The sequence below is a fragment of the Toxotes jaculatrix genome, chromosome 5, assembly GCF_017976425.1.
Source record: "Toxotes jaculatrix isolate fToxJac2 chromosome 5, fToxJac2.pri, whole genome shotgun sequence".
NCBI classification, from domain to species: domain Eukaryota; kingdom Metazoa; phylum Chordata; class Actinopteri; family Toxotidae; genus Toxotes; species Toxotes jaculatrix.
The window spans coordinates 24,481,359-24,500,176 of record NC_054398.1 but is presented as its reverse complement, the minus strand read 5'-3'; the positions used below and the strand labels follow the sequence as shown (position 1 = coordinate 24,500,176).

General features: G+C 40.1%; 2 protein-coding genes across 2 annotated transcripts; both read left to right on the top strand.

Moving 5' to 3' along the window:
- The first annotated feature begins 1,083 nt into the window (after positions 1–1,083).
- Positions 1,084–6,904, top strand: cpa4 (carboxypeptidase A4). Its single transcript, XM_041038382.1, has 11 exons — positions 1,084–1,247; positions 2,051–2,132; positions 2,773–2,907; positions 3,119–3,217; positions 3,585–3,686; positions 4,014–4,115; positions 4,782–4,892; positions 5,095–5,185; positions 5,525–5,724; positions 6,227–6,311; positions 6,615–6,904. The coding sequence occupies exons 1-11, from the start codon at positions 1,084–1,086 to the stop codon at positions 6,800–6,802; spliced, it is 1,359 nt and encodes a 452-aa protein (XP_040894316.1). The 3' UTR covers positions 6,803–6,904.
- Positions 6,905–7,436: 532 nt separating this feature from the next.
- Positions 7,437–18,179, top strand: smc1b (structural maintenance of chromosomes 1B). Its single transcript, XM_041038603.1, has 25 exons — positions 7,437–7,545; positions 8,016–8,204; positions 8,606–8,718; positions 9,079–9,282; positions 9,778–10,016; positions 10,333–10,591; positions 10,676–10,816; positions 10,972–11,054; positions 11,258–11,465; positions 11,808–11,993; positions 12,173–12,364; positions 12,622–12,768; positions 12,928–13,065; positions 13,243–13,359; positions 13,707–13,813; positions 14,292–14,433; positions 14,664–14,809; positions 15,340–15,493; positions 15,603–15,701; positions 15,824–15,980; positions 16,175–16,329; positions 16,790–16,941; positions 17,627–17,696; positions 17,830–17,940; positions 18,036–18,179. Exons 1-25 carry the CDS (start codon positions 7,437–7,439, stop codon positions 18,177–18,179), a joined length of 3,762 nt encoding a protein of 1,253 aa, XP_040894537.1.
- Positions 18,180–18,818: the final 639 nt, after the last annotated feature.

Here is an 18,818-nt window from a genome sequence, read left to right as displayed (position 1 = left end):
TATAATCATGTAAAAGACACAAAAGAGAAAAAGAATCTTTTTTAAGAAACTGGTACCTGGTAATGTTTGTTGTGTTTGCTCGTAAAGTGACTCAGTCATTTCAAATGTGACTCATTTCAGTCTCTAGTCACACAGTAAGTAGCCCCCACATGCTCATACTCACCAACTCTAATAATGACATTGATCAAGACAAAAAAAAAACCCTCAGAGGGTCATCAATAATTTACAATTCAGGGTAATTCCAGGCTCCTTAATCTGATGTCACTCAATGTAGCTATAAATGGGGTTTATTCTTGCTGTATGGGATCCTGTTAGAGAAGTATGGTAGTGCACTGCCACCTACTGGTTATTGTGTCCACTAACAAACAACAGATGTGGACACCTGAACATTATACCCATGTGTACCTGCTGAACATCTCATTCTAACTCCATGGGGCATTAATCTGCTGCGATATCAGCCTCTGCTGTGAAACTGTGAAAGGGATTTCTGTATGGACCTGGCTGTGTGCATGTTATAAACAGGAACATGAGTTCTCTTGAGGACCTGGCTGCCAGAATACTTTGACATGTATTATGTGTAATTGCACTACACCTGCAGTACACCTATACATCACAGCAGCAACGTGAGAAGCTGAACCACTGCACTGATTTTCAGGAGATATTGAGTTACTCTTTAAAGGAAGTTTTACATGTTTGATCCAATTAAATAAAAGTCCTGGTAGATAAGTTGTATTAGGTCTATACTAAAGTAATGGGGGTTTGAATCCTTGAGAGGTCACAAGATAAATCTTACATTCAGAAAAAAGAACCGCTTTACAAAATCATGCTTATTTTTATGACTCAAATTTTTGGTTTTTCCTTTTGAAACATGAATACTGTGATTAAAGTGTGAGTAATTACATCAAATTTATTTTATCAGAAAGTCACTGAAGTCAGTAAAATACCTAGGGAAACTGCCAACTATCTGCAGCTGAGCACTGGCCAGATTAAACAAAGCTTAATCAGCATGTTTGTCATTCGAAATAACTTTTTTCCACACAGGAGAGCTGTGTCATTATCAGTTGAGTGGGGTAACTTTCCTGCATGGGAACAGTCCACCTGTCTGCTGATGATATTAAGAGACCAGAAGAGCTGGTGCCTGACACACTTGTGGCTCCTAAACGGTCCGGACATACAGGCAAGATGAGGGGCCTCTGGTTGGTGTTGGTGCTCGTGGCTGCGGCTAAAGCTGAGAAGGTTTTTATTGGGTAAGTTTATCTGTGCAAGAAGAAACGATTAAAGTGGTTTTAAACAGTGAAATTCAGAGTTTGTGCTTAGTGACTGACACACTGACTGGGACAGATGTCTTCTGATTTTATATGGCCAGTGACATCTAAAGGGGTTTCCATATTTCCAACTTTTGCTTCCTTTTCTTACTTATGTCAATATTTATATGTTATTGTTAAAAGAAAGGACACTCCAGTATTCAACTAGAAAATGTGCATAAGCTGAATGCAGTAAAACTCGAGTGTTTCTGGAATTATAAAGTACATTTTATCACAAATGAAATAACTATTATGCCAAAGTAAACCTCATTTGGGAATTAATTTCAAGCAAACACTTTCAGAATCCATTAACTGCGCCTGCCATTTAATTTAGAGAAAGAAGATGCAATCTGAAACACTGAATAAAGGTATTTAGAGACTTGATCAAGTGGTGGTTTTAGCTGCCTTTTATGCAGCATGTAAAATAACTTCCAAAGTTGAAAAAGTGCATTGGTATTTGATGAGCAGAACATGACGAGGCTTTATGTGATAGATGGAGTGGAAGCCATGGGTCTGAGCACTAACTCTTCTGCATGATTAATTGCTGGTTATTTTGGTGTTGGTTATATTGGTAACCAATATGGTTACCAATAACCATATTGGTTATTGGTAACCATATTGGTTACCAATAGGATTAAATCTCCCCCTATTACTGAACTCACTGTAGATTGTCACGAATGAGAGCATCAACCAAAAACATAGAATATAAATATTAATGTTCAGAGACGGAAATTAATTTCTTCCAGAGATCAGGTCATCAGGGTCAACGTACAGTCTGAGGAAGACATCCAACTCCTCCAGGCTCTGGAGACCCAGCAGGAGTGGGAGGTATACAAGCACACACACACACAAAGACACAAAGACACACACACACACACACAGACACACACACACAGATGCACAAATACAGTGTAAACACCTACGTCCAAGTTTTCTCAGCTGTTTGTGCCAAACAGTTTTCTCATGAACTTCCAAGAAGTGCAGAAGGCAAAACCAAGTTCAACTTGTAAAATAATCCACTCGAGAATTTATGTGGGTTGAAGGTTAACGGAGTCATTTTCACATCAGAAATAATCTCGAGATTAACCTTTCCTCTTATTTTGTGCTATTTATGAAATGTCTTGCTGCTCCTCTAAGATGTAAATTAATGTTAGTCATTTATTTATTATGAGTTAGAATAATACATGATTCTAATGAGTTAGAATAATAAATAAATGTCTCCGGTAGATTGTACAGCAACAGACTCTAAATTTACAAACTGTTTTAGTTGACTTAAACTCTAATTAGATTAATCATCTAGATTCATTGAGGAAAATTGTCTATTAAATTAAATTAAATCTGTGATTGTAATAGGATGTTCAAATTCATGTAACTTAATCTGCCATTTGCACAAGCACAGAGGTAAATGAAGGGGATTCTTGTTGTCTTGAGTCCAGTCTGTGATTCCACCTTTACTGTCTGATCCCAGCTGGACTTTTGGCTTCACCCCGTCTCCACTGAGCTTCCTGTTGACATCCGAGTGCCCCGCTCCAGTCTGAGCGCCGTGAAGGAGTACCTCCATGCCCACAACATCCACTTTACCGTCATGATCGACAACCTTCAGGTTTGTAATTTCCTGAGAGCAGTCGTTTATTAACATAAACTGTGATACTCTTCTATCAAACTGGTTCTGGGGATTTTTTTCTCTCTATCATAATCTAATCAGTGTTCTTGTGTCTCACTTTCCCTGATTATAGTGTCCCGGGTTTTGATTTGATTCTTAGAATGAAACTATAACAATGTTGAATTTTAGATATCTTGCATGTCACATTCAGGAGGTTCTTGATGAGGAGAAAGCTGAGATGATGGAGAACCAGAACCTGGAGCGCAGCACCAGGAGCTTCAACTTTGGAGCCTATCATCCTCTGGAGACAGTAGGCTATTTACACACAAGCACACATCGTAGTAACTGAAATTAGGAGCTGTTCGTGGACAAGACTGTGTGCTAACACCTTATCATAACTCATCTTAGCTCCATATACAGAAAGCTGAAGATTTCAGTTTAATAGTAAAACTTTTCCATTATTTTTCAAAAGCAATATCAAAGCATATCAAAGCAAATACAATGCTCATACAATAAAAAGGACCTTTTAACAAAATGTTTGCAGGTAACACTGAAAATATATTACACAGTATATATTCACCTTTATAATTTTTGACATTGAATATTAACATAAGCTGCTCTTTAATATGAAAAAAAAAAACAGCCTATGGTTTTGCTGACCACTGTCTCCCATACAGATCTATAGCTGGATGGACACACTGGTGGCTCAGCACCCTAACCTGGTCACCAAGGAGGAAATTGGGAGATCCTATGAGAACAGGCCCATGTATGTGCTCAAGGTAGGAAAATAAAACTTACAAGAAACAGCACTGCTTGTGTTTGTACCTGCCTGTCTATACACTGTGTTTTGGTACGGTGAGAAATGTGTTAAAACAGAGGTGATGTAGCTGTGAAGCTGACACACTGAAACGTGTGGATTTGATTTTACACAGCTGTTTTAGGGTCTGGTCCAGCAGCTGCTAGTTTGTGTATAAATCTTTAGAACTGCAAGTATCCGTTTACTAGTATTTATTTCTTTAATCAGTTTAGCTCTTCCTCCACACTTTTTTTTTGAGGCTGCAACAAAAAATATTTGGGAATTGATTTAAAATTTACTTTTTGTTTAGTTCAGCACTGGTGGCTACAAGCGTCCTGCTATCTGGATCGACACAGGAATCCACTCTAGAGAATGGGTGTCTCAGGCGACCGGAGTGTGGACAGCCAACAAGGTACAACATGTCAGCAGGATGAGCTTTGATATGATATGTGCGAGATCTCTTTGAGAAGTTGTGAAAAAACATCAGAAGAAGAAGAAGGATCTCAGAGGTGACAGCTGCTAAATCGTTTCAGTCATTTCTCAAACAAAAATGCCAAAATTTCTCTGGTCTGAGGTTCTCAAATGTGAAGATTTCCTGCTTTTCTGTGTCATATATCATTGTAAATTGATAATATCTTTTTAAAAAAAATCTTTTTAGTTTCATTTGTTGGACCAAACAAGGAATCTAACGATGCCATTTTCTGACATTTTACAGGCAATTTATCAATTAATTGAGAAAATAATGAAGATGGTGAAGATCATGAAAATAATCAGCAGACTCATAGACAATGAAAATAATCTAACCTAATCATAACTGTACTTTATAATGGTATGTAGGTTGACAAGCAATCAACACCTTCTTTTTCCCCTGAAAAAGCCTCGTACTATATAATAATGCATGTGTTGTTCTTGTTTCTAGACCAAACAACAGCAAATTGACAGCAGTCGATTTACTACACACTGTTTACTGTTACCGGCATTGTCATCTAGTCTCTTAAAATGCATGAGATATGAAAGAGTTCTCTCTGTTTCTGAGAATGTCATATCTACAAAATCAGTGCCTTGTGTTCTTGCTTAGATTGCCACAGACTACGCGACAGACGCTTCCCTGACCTCCCTTCTGAACACCATGGACATCTACATGCTGATCCTGGCCAACCCTGACGGCTATGTTTACACCCACACCAGTGTATGTCACCACCACTCAATGCACACTGCATCACCTTTGCACTGACTTCCTGTTTTACTATAAAAATGTTACTTGAAACGGATTTGAAGGACCTAAGGGCAATGTAACTCACCAACCACATAAACAGGCTTGTACAGTTTAAATCGTAGGAGGACAATATGGAAATGATGACACAGACTAACTGAAGCTGTCTGATGCACAGAACCGCATGTGGCGTAAGACTCGCTCCAAGATCTCAGGCTCCGCGTGCCGTGGAGTCGATCCTAACAGGAACTGGGATGCTGGCTTTGGTGGCAAGTATAGACAAGACAGTTAATGTTTTTGATGGTAATTCATGTTTCTATACAAGAAAATACATTGAAAATAGATATGATGAAGCATTTCTATGAAAAAAAGGAAAGTTTTTTGAGTCAAATATTTTTAGGCATCTGTAAAAATGGTGTACGAAGTCTTTGAAACAAAAGAGATTTTTGGGCACAACATATGAACACACACTTAGTGGCTACTTTATTAGGTACACCTGTATAGTCTGTTACAGTCCAATACAAAAGCTCTGCCATAGGTTCTACCTTTACAAAGATAATAAAGTTCAGTTTTTGTTGATGTTCAGTTCTTTCAACTCTCCCATCCAGGTCCCGGTGCCAGTAAGAACCCCTGCTCTGATTCTTACCACGGCCCCTCAGCTCACTCTGAGGTTGAGGTGAAGAACGTGGTCAACCTGATCAAGAGCCACGGCAACTTCAAGTCCTTCATCTCTGTCCACGCCTACTCCCAGCTTCTCATGTACCCCTACGGCTATTCCTGCAGCAACGTGCCCCATCAGCTTGAGCTGGTAAGAAAGGAGAAAATGGGGTAAACTGTGAGGAGGCACGTGGCAAACTGGGAGATCTCACACAGGAGAGTCAAAGTCAAGGCTGCTAAATTAGAGTATGTAGAAAGTCTTTAAAAGTATTTGCATTCTCCTACCCTTAGCGACAGTTTCTTTCCTAATTAAAATTTTATAGCTGAAAATTTCATTCATTTGCTCCAGGGTTGATGAATTAGAAACTCATCACTACTACATATGACAAATTATCTCCTTTTACACATCCAGTCCCACAACAGGAAAACACAAGTCTTCTGAGACAAATTTGTGATTTTGGCCTGTATAAATAAAAATGACTTGACTTGTAACTACTCCAGAGGATGTGTATGGCCTTGAAAGTTTCTAAGGTTTTCTTGTTCATTTCCCGTCTGTAGCCTTTTAGTTTCTCTCTCATTTCTTTCTGCATCGGTATTATCTGTGCTCTTTTCCTAACTTCAGTATTATATCCTGTGTGTTTCACTCCCTGTAGGACTCTGTGGGCAGAGCTGCAGTGCAGAAACTCACTTCTCTCTACGGCACCAAGTACAAAGTTGGAAGCATCTGCAACATCATCTGTAAGTAACTTTGCCATCTGGTGTTCCTGCTTTTACTTAAGTAAAACATCTGTAGACTTACACCGATGTAAATAATTATAAATTGACTACCAACTACTCATCAAAACCTAAATCAGTAAACCTAGACACAATAGGAAAAACATTCATCTGAACCTGTAAGAAAAAAAAAATCATCCTTAATTAAAGAAAAGAAACTGAATTAATTGAAGTCCATCTATCTGAATTAACTGAAGTCCAACAGTACTGTTGGCACTGTTGTCACGAACACTACTACTACGACTGTCATGTCTTTTCTCCTCTCAGATCAAGCCAGTGGCGGCAGCATTGACTGGTCCTACAATCTGGGCATCAAATACTCCTTTGCCTTCGAGCTGAGGGACACAGGTCGCTATGGTTTCATCCTGCCGGCCAATCAGATCATTCCCACCGCCTCTGAGACCTGGCTGGCCCTGAAGCACATCATGGAGTATGTCCGCGACCATCCTTATTGATGGAGAACACACTTTAAAATCAAATGACTCTGCTTTTAATCTCATTATTCTATGCCGAGTTGTGATATCTGACTTTAATATTGACCAATAAAGTCATGAATTCCTTGCTGTTTCTGTGTTTCATAACTTTTTGTCTTTCTACTATCACTCTAAAACAAACTGGCTGGTTTTAATACTGGGATTTGAGTTAAATAATAACAGGAGGTTTATTTGCATCATTAATGTTTGTGAACACTGCAGTAAACTGGTAACATTTCAAGTTTAAAGTTATTGCTTGATACTGCAAAATTTCTACATTTCAGGCAAAAACTTTAAATTCAAAGCTTTATAATGAAAAAATTAAAATAAATGTTACATATCTTTTCAGGACATGGCTCACAGACACCGTTTACAACCACTTTACAAATTGCATTTTCAGTTTATGTGTGTAAAACAGGAACAGAATTAGAGGAAGGATAAAATTCCTCTGTTTTTTTTATGGAGGGAAATGTAAGTGAAATGTATTTTGTGCTTTAAACTGGAGTAAAATCTGTTTCCCGCCTTGCTTTTGGTCGGGACCTGCCTACTTTCAAGGACTTTGCCTCTGACTCAGGAAGTAGCTGCTTGGCTCGGTTTAGCTAAAGGAGAAGTTAAAATGGGTTACCTGAAACAAATTGATGTCGAAAACTTCAAGTCCTGGCGGGGGAAGCAAGTTATCGGTCCTTTTATGAGATTTAATTGTATAATTGGCACAAATGGCTCCGGTAAGTGATTTTTTTTACCACCAACTTTTCCAGCTCTCTAGCGAGCTAACGCTAGCTGCTAATGCTAATAGACAACGCCCGTTATTGGACAAGGTTAATGAATTTTAGTATTTACCTGTTTTTTGCTACTTTAATTCCGTGTAAACGACTGAATAAAATTCCGAAGACAATTTTTTTTCTACAGTAGTTAATATAAATCTTTTTCTTGATCCTAAAGTTAAATATAGGTGGCAAAAGCTTTTTTTAGCCTCCAATTCGATTCAATTTTAGACCAAAAAATTTTTTAAATAGAATAAATGTTTTATAGAAGTGAAAATATGTTTGTAGCTGTGTGTAGCTTCTCCTTTGATCTAGTCCAGATATGACAAGTATAGATGTAGTTGGTTTTGAGCTAAACCTGGTCAAAGAGAGTATTATATTTAAGTTTCCTTTAATTTTCCCCTTAACTGTGTAAAACTATGTCAAACTAGGAAAGTCCAATGTGATGGACGCCCTGAGCTTCGCCATGGGGGAGCGGGCTGCCTCCCTACGGGTGAAGCACCTCAGAGACCTGGTTCACGGAGCCCACATCGGGCGGCCGGTGTCCGACACTGCCCGCGTCGCCATACGGTACTGCGACGACAACGACCAGGAGACCGTCTTCTGTCGGACCATCACCGGTTAGTTTAATTTGCTGATTTGAAATATGTTTGTTGATCTTATTGTAGGTTAGTTAACTGCTGAGCAGGACAGTCTAATGTATTTTCAAAGAGGAGATGGGGAGCTAAAGTTAAGTTAATGGAGTTAAAGTTATGCAGTGTCTTCTGAAATTACTAAAATCATCATCAGTAATGGAAAAAGTACTCATATTAAGATACTTCACTGAAGTAAAAGCAGTAATATCACAATGTAAATATTACATCTGAAGCAAATTATTAATTGACTGAAAAATTATTGGGAGCTTTTTTTTTTTTAATCAATTAATTGTGTCAGTCATTTTTCAATCAAAAATACAACAGTGACTGCAGCCTCTCAAATGAGAGTTCAGATGAGATGACTGCCATTCATTTTTATTTTTCAGGCGACTCCTCTGAATATTGCATCAATGGAGTGCATTTTACTTTAGCCAAATACGTGGAAGAGCTTGAAAAGATTGGTATTGTGACCAAAGCTCGAAACTGTCTGGTGTTCCAGGTAAAATCTACTGAAATGTGTATCACTGTTTCTATATTTACTTATAAGAGACCTGTCTTGAAATTAGTCGAGTTAAACATGAAAATATCCTGGAACAGCATGTAGAACATTTACTTATGTGAGACATAATTAAGATCAGCTCTACTTAATTTTTTTTTTGTCAGCACTTTAGGTCTTCCTATTTAGCAATTATAAGCAGTATATAAACATTTAATAAATGTTTTAACACACTATAGTATAGTTGTAAGCAGATAATAAGCTATATACATTTGTCAGCAACTATAACATGCACAACAGGCTATGACTGGTAGTGATGATGCCTTTTGAAACAAGTCTGTTAATCATTATGCTCCTCACCAGGGGACAGTGGAGTCCATAGCTTTGAAGGACCCAAAGGAGAGGACCAAGATGTTCGAGTACATCAGCCAGTCGAGAGAGTACGCTGCAGAGTACGATAAAAAGAAAGAGGCCCTGCTGAAGGCAAGAGAGGACACGCAGTTTCACTTCAACAAGAAGAAATCTGCCACCGTTGAGAGGAAGCACGTGTCGCAGGAAAAAACAGAGGTAAGGTAACACCAAAGAAGAATGTTTCTTCAAACTAAGTTCTCCTTAGTGCAGATTCTTTTCTGTAAAATGTGTATGTGTTCTCACACATTAGCACCTATTTTTGAGAGAATGCACGGTTTTAATTTCTTCTGATGTTGCGATGCGCTGCTGTGATTAACTGCTGCGAGCATGTGATGTGATCTGATCCAGATCCTGAATCATCTTGTTACCAGGGTAGTTAATACAGTAGATTGCAGTTCAAACAGTCGCCTCACTTATTAAATAGGAGGCATTTGCTGTGTCATATGATGCCAGTGCTTGTTTTCCCCGAAGCTTAATAAACTAAACTAATATTAGAGCTGAAGCAATTTGTCGCCTAATTGATTAGTCAGTGAACAGAACATTAATCACAAGCTGTTTGTGAGAGTAGATTAATCACCTCACTCATTTTTAATAAAGAATGCTCTCGGAAAGTCCATCGATCAACCAGCCCCCCACCTCTGTCTTTTCCAGGCCCAGAGATACCAAGGACTGGTGGATCACCTGCAGAAAAACCGTGTCCAGCTGAGCCTGACTGAGCTCTACCATAACGAGAAGGGCATCAACTCTCTCAACGACAACTTGAGGGAGAAACAGCAGGCTGCAGCAACAAAAAACACTGAAGTGGTGAACTGGGAGCAGACGGTCAAAAGCCACAAGAAGGAACATGGACGTCTCGTCAGAGAGCAGCAGCACATTGAGAAGGCGATCCGGTGCGTTTGTGTGCGTGGGAGTGTTTTTTTTAACAGTGTTAAAAACGTGACACTTTTTTTTTTTTTTGTGAGTTTTATATTTAGGGGCAGTTCTCTGTAACTAAAGCTGTATTTTCTTTTTATATCTGGGAATAAACTGTCAGCAAGTAAATCACTATAATATAAAAGTATTCTGAAGTATAGCTAATGGAGCAGTAAAAGGAGAGGGATATTTATCTGTAATCGAACTGGCATTAAACTTTAATACCTAGATGTCTGTGCCAGCAAATCTGCCTTTGAGTAGAATTAACCCAATCCTCCTGTGACTGTCACCCAGTGCTCAGGAGGACATCCTGTCCCAGTCTCGGTCCCAGTACATTAAAGCAAAGGTAAACACCTCCCATCACATGAAGAAGGCTGAGGAGGTCCGTCGCGGCCTGCAGAAGAGTCAGAAGCTGTTGGGCATTAAAAAGCAGGAGCTGGCAGAGGGTCGGCAGGAGATCACTGAACTGGAGAAGACCTGGAGGAACTACGAGACTCAGGTCCAGCAACAGAGGGCCACCCGTGGGAGGGACATTGAGCTGGAAGAGGATCAGGTCAGTGTGTGTCTAGACAAATAAGCAAAAAAGTGAGATTGTCACAGCCTCTTAATCATGTTTTTGTGTGTATTTCTGCTACAGTTAGAGCGATACAAGGAGCTGAAGGAGCTGGCCCGAAAGCAGGGGGCTGTTCTCAGCCAGCAGGCAGAGAAACTGCACTGGGAGGTGAAAGCGGACTACGAAAAGTTGGCTTTCGACCAGCGCAGAAAGAAGGAGGTGGAGGTACTGTCAGACACACATTTCTGCTGACTCTACACATCTTTTCAAGTGAATATACACAGAGTGAACAGCTGCTGAAAGATACATGCATCACACTGCTTCACACTACTGAATCTGTGATTAATACATCCTTAATCATACCACATCATCTGCTGTAGGTTGGCATCAAGAACAGCCAGACTCACCTGGAACATTTGACATGTAGAGCAGAGAAGCTGGAAGAGTACACCAAGACCTGCAAGTATGTTGTAGATATACTTTATCACCACATGCACTGTACAGTGTGATGTCAGCTTGTAAAACGCCTGTCAGTCTCTCTGATTGTCAGGGAGATTTAACCCCAATGGGGATTTATCTGTGACAATTTAAATACTTTGACAGCAGGATATAAAATCACAGAAGGAAACTGAGCATACGTTATAATGACAACTGTGTGTGTCTCAGGTCGTCCCTTGAAGAGTACCGCCAGCAGGAGGAGAACCTGAGTGCAGAGCTGCAGCGGGGCCGACAGCGCAGTGAGGAGGTGAACCGGGAGCTGGGTCAGGTGCTGGAGGAGCTGGGGAACGCCCGCCTGGACAGCCAGGAGAGCAGACGCCAGGTGCAGCGCAAAGAGCTGCTGGAGAAGCTCCGCAGACTCTACCCTGAATCTGTGGTAAGAGACAGACAGGCATAATGACGAGGAATAACATCATTCAACTCCTTTTAAATTTAGGTTTCTGAAAGCTGGTAATAAATCCCTCCAAGTGAAAAAAAGGGCTTAAATCGCTGTAGTGTAAAGTCATCCATCAATTATAAATAAATAATATACTGGTAGAACATAACAGTACTATTTTTTATGCTGCTCATTGAGTCTGGCTGCTTAATTCAAGAGAAATGTCCTATTTTTAGAAGGATAATCCCTGTGATCCAACCATTTGTTTGTCATTATCATGCATCCATTTCTTCATTTAATCTGTGGAAATTATTCTGAAGTTTGTGCCATTTCCTTTCCCAGTATGGTCAGCTGTCTGACCTGTGCAGTCCCATCCATAAGAAGTACCAGCTGGCTGTCACCAAGTTGTTTGGCCGTCACATGAATTCTATCGTGGTGGCCACAGAGAAAGTGGCCCGCGATTGTATCTGTTTCATTAAGGAGGAGCGAGCTGAACCTGAAACCTTCCTGCCCATCGACTACCTGGATGTAAGTTGAAGTAGTTTTCCACAGCAAGTCCTGATGTTTTTTGAGTGGTTACAAATGGAAAACCTCAAGGAAATGCTGTTAAATCTGGGCTGAATTTTTTGGTTTCTTTCTCAGTCAGAGTAGTGCACTTACATACAGAACCTAAAATAAGTTGATAACCATCACTGCCACGTGCCCAGGTGAGTCCTCTGAATGAGCGACTGAGGGAAGTGCCTGGTGCCAAGATGGCGGTGGATGTTGTCCAGGTTAACGCTGCCACAGGCGCCGCCCAGCTGAGAAGAGTGGTGCAGTTTGTCTGTGGAAATACTTTGGTGTGTGAAACAATGAAAGAAGCTCGGAGCGTGGCCTTTGATGGGAAGGAGCGCATTAAGGTGAGCTCGACCTGCGGTACACATTTTATTTTAGCTCAGTCTTGCATCAGTTATACTCAGCTGTAATGTATGTATAACTGTTCCTGTTAGGGGTAAAAATCTAAACTGTAAGTGAGACTGTCATCTAGAAGAGGAACCACTATAGGCAAAACAGGCCTTTCTAATATTACGACCTAGAACCTTTAAGTAATAACTTTCTCAGTAACATGTTGGTCTTTTCTGGCAGCAGATATTTTAATCTGAAGTGTTTTCTGTAGACTATATCGCTGGATGGGACACTGTTTGCAAAGTCAGGTGTGATCTCTGGAGGCTCCAGTAATCTGCGGAGCAGAGCTCGCTGCTGGGACGAGAAGGACATGACACGGCTGAGGGAACGCAAGGACCAGCTGACAGCTGAGCTGCGTGTGAGTCAACATGTGATCGAAACAGCAGTAACCAGAAGTCTTCAGTTCATTTTGTTGATTTCCTTTGTTTTAACAAACATATGTTTTATCAAAGTAACACAGTTTACCACTGTGTTTTTAGGATTACCTCGTTTTTCCCTTCTGTGTTTTTTCTGACAGGATCTGATGAGGCTGAAGCGGAAGGAGTCAGACCTGAAACAGATCGTTGCTCAGGCTCAGGGTGCTCAGACCCGCCTCAAATACTCCAAAACTGAACTGGAAAATGTTCGGAAAAAAACCATCCTCACATGCCAAGCGGTATGATCAAAGTAATTCTTAAAAAAAAAAAAATTAAAAACTGTATGTGTAACCCAGAGCCCCAGGTGTATCACAGTCACTTTTACGATTAATGCTGCTAACACTTAACAAAGCATAAGGATATATCATGATGACACTGGAGCAGATTTAAATTCACAGTCTTGCTGCGGTTTTCAGGAGATTTCTCGTATGGAGAGTGAATTAGCAAACCTGGACTCTCAGATCCAGATGCAACGGGAAAGTGTGGAGGCAAAGGATGCAGAGATGAAGAACATCAGAGGGCAGATCGACAAGGTGCGTCTGTCTGCAGAGCTTTCAGAAGCTGTTACTGCATGTTGACTTAGGCAGTTTAGGCAGTTTATTTTTGCATTTTCTATACATTTCATGTCATTAAGATGAAAAAAGAAAAAGCCCCAAAATTAAATAATTGATTTCAATAAAACCTGATAATTATATAATGCCTCATTACATTGTTATGAGCTGGCATAGTTTCCGGGGGTCATTGGCCTCTGTTTAGCCTCTGTGGCAAATTAAATGCAAAAAACAAAATGTGATTTTTCAACTGTGAAATAGAGTGTTTCACTGGGATCCTGTTCTAGTGGCCTGTGGTTGGTTATAGTGTACATGATCTGTGTTTTCAGATAGAGGACTTGGTGTTTTCTGACTTCTGTGCTGAGATCGGTGTGGACACCATCCGTCAGTATGAGCAGGAGCACCTGAAACAGCAGGCAGAGACTGACAAGAAACGGTACGACAACCACACATCAGTGTTTTCTGTGTCAGGCACTAAACTCTACCAGCCATTTCAATGATGAATATTTTATGTCAGGCAGCTCAGTGGTAAAGATTTGGTTTTAACAAAAAGTTGCATGACTTTCCAGTCGTGTGATGTTCCAGACAATTGGTATGAAAATGATAGAAAATACTTGAATGGTCCCTTTTAATAAAATCATAAAAGAACTCTAGTCGCTGACTGTGTGTAATGCAGTAAATTTCATCCTTCGTTTTCTTTTGTTGTTTTAATTTCTACAGGAATCTTCATTTTATTGTGTTTTATTGAAATTCTAAATACATTTCTATAATAAACAAATGCAACACCATGTTTTCTGGTTATGCTTACTGGCTTGTATTGTACTGTCACAGTATTTGTACTGTATGTCTGCAGGTTCTCTTGTCTTTTCTAACATAAACACCTTCCTTGATGCACAACACATCTCTCCCTTCAGGCTGGAGTTTGAGAGTCAGTTTACTCGCCTGAATGCACAGCTTGAGTATGAACAAGGCCAACTGGAGCAGCAGCAGAAGAAGATCCTTAAAATGGAGGAGGCATTCAGCAGGGAGGAGAGAACCATGGCAGAGCAGAAGAAGGTAATCATCTCAGGCTTTCCATTCACTGTTAATGCTGATAAGCAGCACTTTACTGCCATTAGACTGCCTCTTGTAATTTGGTGATGAGTAAAATACTATGCAGAATGACAGAAGTTTAGTTTCCAAGATAAAAATGATTAATTTAGGGTTTAGGTGACACTTGGGCTGCTGGTGGACACACTGGCTGAAATTAAACCTTCGGCCGTTGTGCGCTTCCTGTTTCCCTGCAGGATGAGGAGAAGCTGCTGGTGGCAGTAGAGGAATCTCAGAACAAACTGCTGGAGCTGAAGAACCAGCTGCTGTCTAAGAAGAGCCAAGTGGCTGCTGCCAAAGCTGAGCTGGACCAGAAAACCCAGAGCTTTCACGAGACCAACAAGTAACACTGCCTCTAATATTACTGGTGCTGTTTGTTGCCACTGTTATTGTGCTGCTGCTGCTACTGCTGTTACTATTAATGTGGCAACTACTGCAAAAGGTAAAAATCAAAACAGTAGAACCTGCTGTCACTGCTGAATTGATTGACAGGTATATTAGAATAACTCAACAGAGCTACTTAATCAAGGATATTAATGTTTTCTGGAGCATTTGAAAGTTTGTTTTCTTCTGTAATATTTGTGAAAACACAACTTTAATGATGAGTTATACATACAGTTTTATACAATCTTGCTTCTGAAATGTGATGAATTCCTTTCTAAAATATTATATTAGCATGTGGCTTAATACAGGCTGGTACTGGTTAAAAGTGTGAGGATATTAACGATTTTATTTTTTGGTACAAAATATTGTGCTTTTTACAACATCCCCTTGTCTTCCCCAGCTCACGATGACCCAAATAAAATCCATTGAGCAATATAATAAATGAACAAATGTTGATATGGGTGCTTTTTTCTGTCTGTTCTTTCTCAGAGAGTTGGTGAAGCTTCAGCGGGAGGTGATGTCTGCAGAGACAGCTTTGGAGCAGAAGCGTCTGGCCAGACACAACTTACTGCAGGCCTGCAAGATCCAGGGTCTGCCCATCACTCTGCTGTCAGGGAGCCTGGATGAAATCAGTGAGGTGCAGGTAGAACAAAGACAAGTGCAGAAGTCTGTTTTTTTATTACTGACTGTTCTTTGTCTCTTCTGAGTGATCAGTCCAACCCCAGACTGACTGATTCTTGTGATTTGTGAAGCTGGACGCAGAGTCTGAAAGCACCTTAGTCACCATGGACGTGTATGAGAGAGAGGCACAGCTAGTCATTGATTATTCTGAAGTGGAGGCCGAGCTCAGGGTGAGGCATCGAGCTGATTTTCTCTTAGTGCTGTTTATTCATATGACCAGCATGAACCAAAAACATTTGTACAGCACATGCGTGCATTGAATATGTGTGTGTGTGTGTGTGTGTGTGTACAGAGACTGCATGCAGAGGAGGATGTGGAGGCTTACCTAGAGAGGCTGAAGGAGTCAGTGTCTTCCATAGAAGGAGTGCTACATCGCACCACTACCCCCAATCTGAAAGCTCTGGAAAAGATGAGGAAGGTGAAAGACAAATTGCAGGGAGTGACAGAAGGTATTTAATGTTTCATCTATCAGGTGTTTAATTTCAAAATAAAACACTTGCTAGGTGGAGTACAGTTACTATAATCTCTGCCAATCAAAACCGCCTTTTAAGTTTTTATTCCCACATGAGATTTCTGCCTGTTGCTTTATGTTATAATTATACTTGAGCTGGGGTTTAACCTTTGTTTCCTCCCCCTCACTCAGCCTTTGATGCCAGCACCAGAGTAGCCAGGAAGTGCAGTCACGAGTTCGAGAAAGTCAAAGCCCAGCGCTTCCACCTCTTCAGCCAGTGCTTTGAGCATGTGTCTGTCGTGATCGATCAGATCTATAAAAGAATTTGCAGGAACAACAGTGCTCAGGTGAAGCAACAAAAACATCACATCACAGAAATACACACACACACACAAGTTTCTCTGTATTGCATTTATGTGTATTTTACTTCCCTCCCCCACAGTCATGTTTGTAAAAAGCACTGTTAACGTATGTTTGATGAGGCTATACTTGAATAACTTAAACTTTGTTTAATGGCTGGGTTTAATGGTTAATTAATTTATATGGAGTTATTTTATATACTGCTGGAAAGTACTGACAAAAATGTTAAGAAATAGCTGTAACTGCATGCACTTGGTAAGCAAGTCTAGATCTCATCATCCCCGCTGGTTTTCTTTGATAGTTTTTCATACTTTGGCCTGACTGTGAAACAGGTAGTCTTTAACTTGATGAACACAGCACAAACGTTTTCTTAGAAATGAAAGCAACACACCTCAAATGACAGGTTTCAATAAAAGAAAGTAAAATAGATGGCTGTGTGTGGTCCAGGCCATTCTGAGTGCAGACAATGCAGATGAGCCGTACCTCGGAGGTATCAACTACAACTGCGTGGCACCGGGGAAACGCTTCATGTCCATGGACAATCTGTCTGGTGGAGAAAAGGCCATCGCTGCTCTGGCCCTGGTGTTCGCCATCCACAGGTAATCCTGGAAGCTCAGTAAAACCCCAGAAGGACTAGATTACATCAGATTACAGTACAACAGATTATAATAGATGAAACTGTAAAATTACAGAAAATGAAAGAAAGGAATGAGATAAAATAGCACATCTATAATAGCGCCAGATATAAAGAAGAATAAACATAAAAACTCATCTTTAATGACAAACTAGGTGGCACCCATCAGAAGTTCAAAACAAATTACTGTACAGCTGTTGATACACCGTGACTTCAATTTCTTCTTGGGGAAATAAAACAAGTTAGCTGGGGGCACTCAGCTGGTAATGACCATGAGTTTTTAAACAGATGAATGGAGGATTAAAGCAAAGTCTTTGTAATTTGGAGAATCTTTTGATTTTCTTCTCTTTCACATCATCTTTACATGAAAAACTGTCCTCTAAAGATACACTTGACATCTCCCCTGAATCCCATCCATCACTGCTGCTACTTTCTTTTTCTTTTGTACTGAAACTAATGTTCTTTGTTAAATTAAAGCCTTTTTTGCCTCTTTTGAGTGATACTTCACTCCCTCTGAAGTACTTGTCCCAGGTTATCTAATATTTGTTGCATCAGCGATCTGCCACAGCTGTTGCTTTGACATTTAATCCATGTTACTGGTTTAACTGTCTGTGCTGTTTGCACACTGGTGTTTGCGTCATATCTCTCAGCTTCCGTCCTGCTCCTTTCTTCGTCTTGGATGAAGTGGATGCAGCCTTGGACAACACCAACATCAGCAAGGTAAGAGCCAGATGTTTCCCTCAGGAGTTGGTAGAGACCAAAACAGAGCAGTAGATGTTGGATTTAGATTATCCAGTGTTTTTCGTGGACTGTATTTGTGTATATATTGTGTGGGTGTTTCGTTTCCATCCAGGTGACCAGTTTCATCAGGGAGGAGTCCAGAGAGAACATGCAGATCATTGTCATCTCCCTGAAGGAGGAGTTTTTCTCCAAGGCAGACGCTTTGCAGGGAGTCTACTCAGATGTAACAAACTTTTCTAACGTGTTGGAAGTTGTAGAGGAAATCTGAGCTTCTTTATGACATGACAATGCAGTACGTTGTTTATCTCTTCCTCACAGTTTGGTGAATGCATGTTCAGCCGCATTCTGACCCTGGACCTGCGACCCTACCCTCTGGTTGAAGAGGACAATGGGAAACCGACCAACAAGGAGGACAGAGTGGACAAAAGACAGGATCCATCTAGCCTGAAGTCACCTGCATGAAGCCCTCATTTGAGTTTCTCTTGCCTTTAGTTTCATTGATCATATCAGTTCTCAAATGCTTTCAGCTTTTCAGCTAGATGTAAAGGCAGAGTAGAACACAACACAGTGACTTCGATGTTCTACTTTAGTCTGTTTTACTGTTCTGATTTTAGTTCATTGTTTTTGTAATTCAGTGAAACTGTTTCCTGAGCTAACCATTTAAGCCTCAAGGCATTTAGTGTTTGATTGGATATCTGAGCACCTTTATGAGCAAGTTGTGTGAGTAAATCAACCCACATGTAAATTCAGCCAAATTTGGTCAATAACAAGACTGAGGGGCAGTAGGGGAAGAATAAACCCACAAACACAGTCTTAAATACAGTGGTGCTACTCAAAAAAAAAAAAAAAAAAAAATATATATATATATATATATATATATAAAAGAAACAGTTATGTTGCAAATACAACAGACTTTAATGGCAGTGGTTCTTGTTTATCCTCAGGGATGTTCCATGTTATTCTAAGGTGATAAATGTTGGTATATAAGTAGCCTCTTTTAGCATTTTTTTACTTGCATTGTTTTGTATTTGTTATGCTTTTCAGTGCGATTTGTGTTCTGTTCATTAAATATACAGATTTGCAAATGCTGTGAGTGCTTTT

Coding starts and splice junctions, on each gene's coding strand:
- cpa4 (XM_041038382.1), top strand. CDS start 1,084: ATGGGAACAGTCCACCTGTCTGCTGATGATATTAAGAGACCAGAAGAG. Junction 1,248..2,050: donor GCTGAGAAGGTTTTTATTGG/GTAAGTTTATCT, acceptor AATTTCTTCCAG/AGATCAGGTCATCAGGGTCA. Junction 6,312..6,614: donor AAGCATCTGCAACATCATCT/GTAAGTAACTTT, acceptor TTCTCCTCTCAG/ATCAAGCCAGTGGCGGCAGC.
- smc1b (XM_041038603.1), top strand. CDS start 7,437: ATGGGTTACCTGAAACAAATTGATGTCGAAAACTTCAAGTCCTGGCGG. Junction 8,719..9,078: donor GAAACTGTCTGGTGTTCCAG/GTAAAATCTACT, acceptor GCTCCTCACCAG/GGGACAGTGGAGTCCATAGC. Junction 14,810..15,339: donor AGCTTTCACGAGACCAACAA/GTAACACTGCCT, acceptor GTTCTTTCTCAG/AGAGTTGGTGAAGCTTCAGC.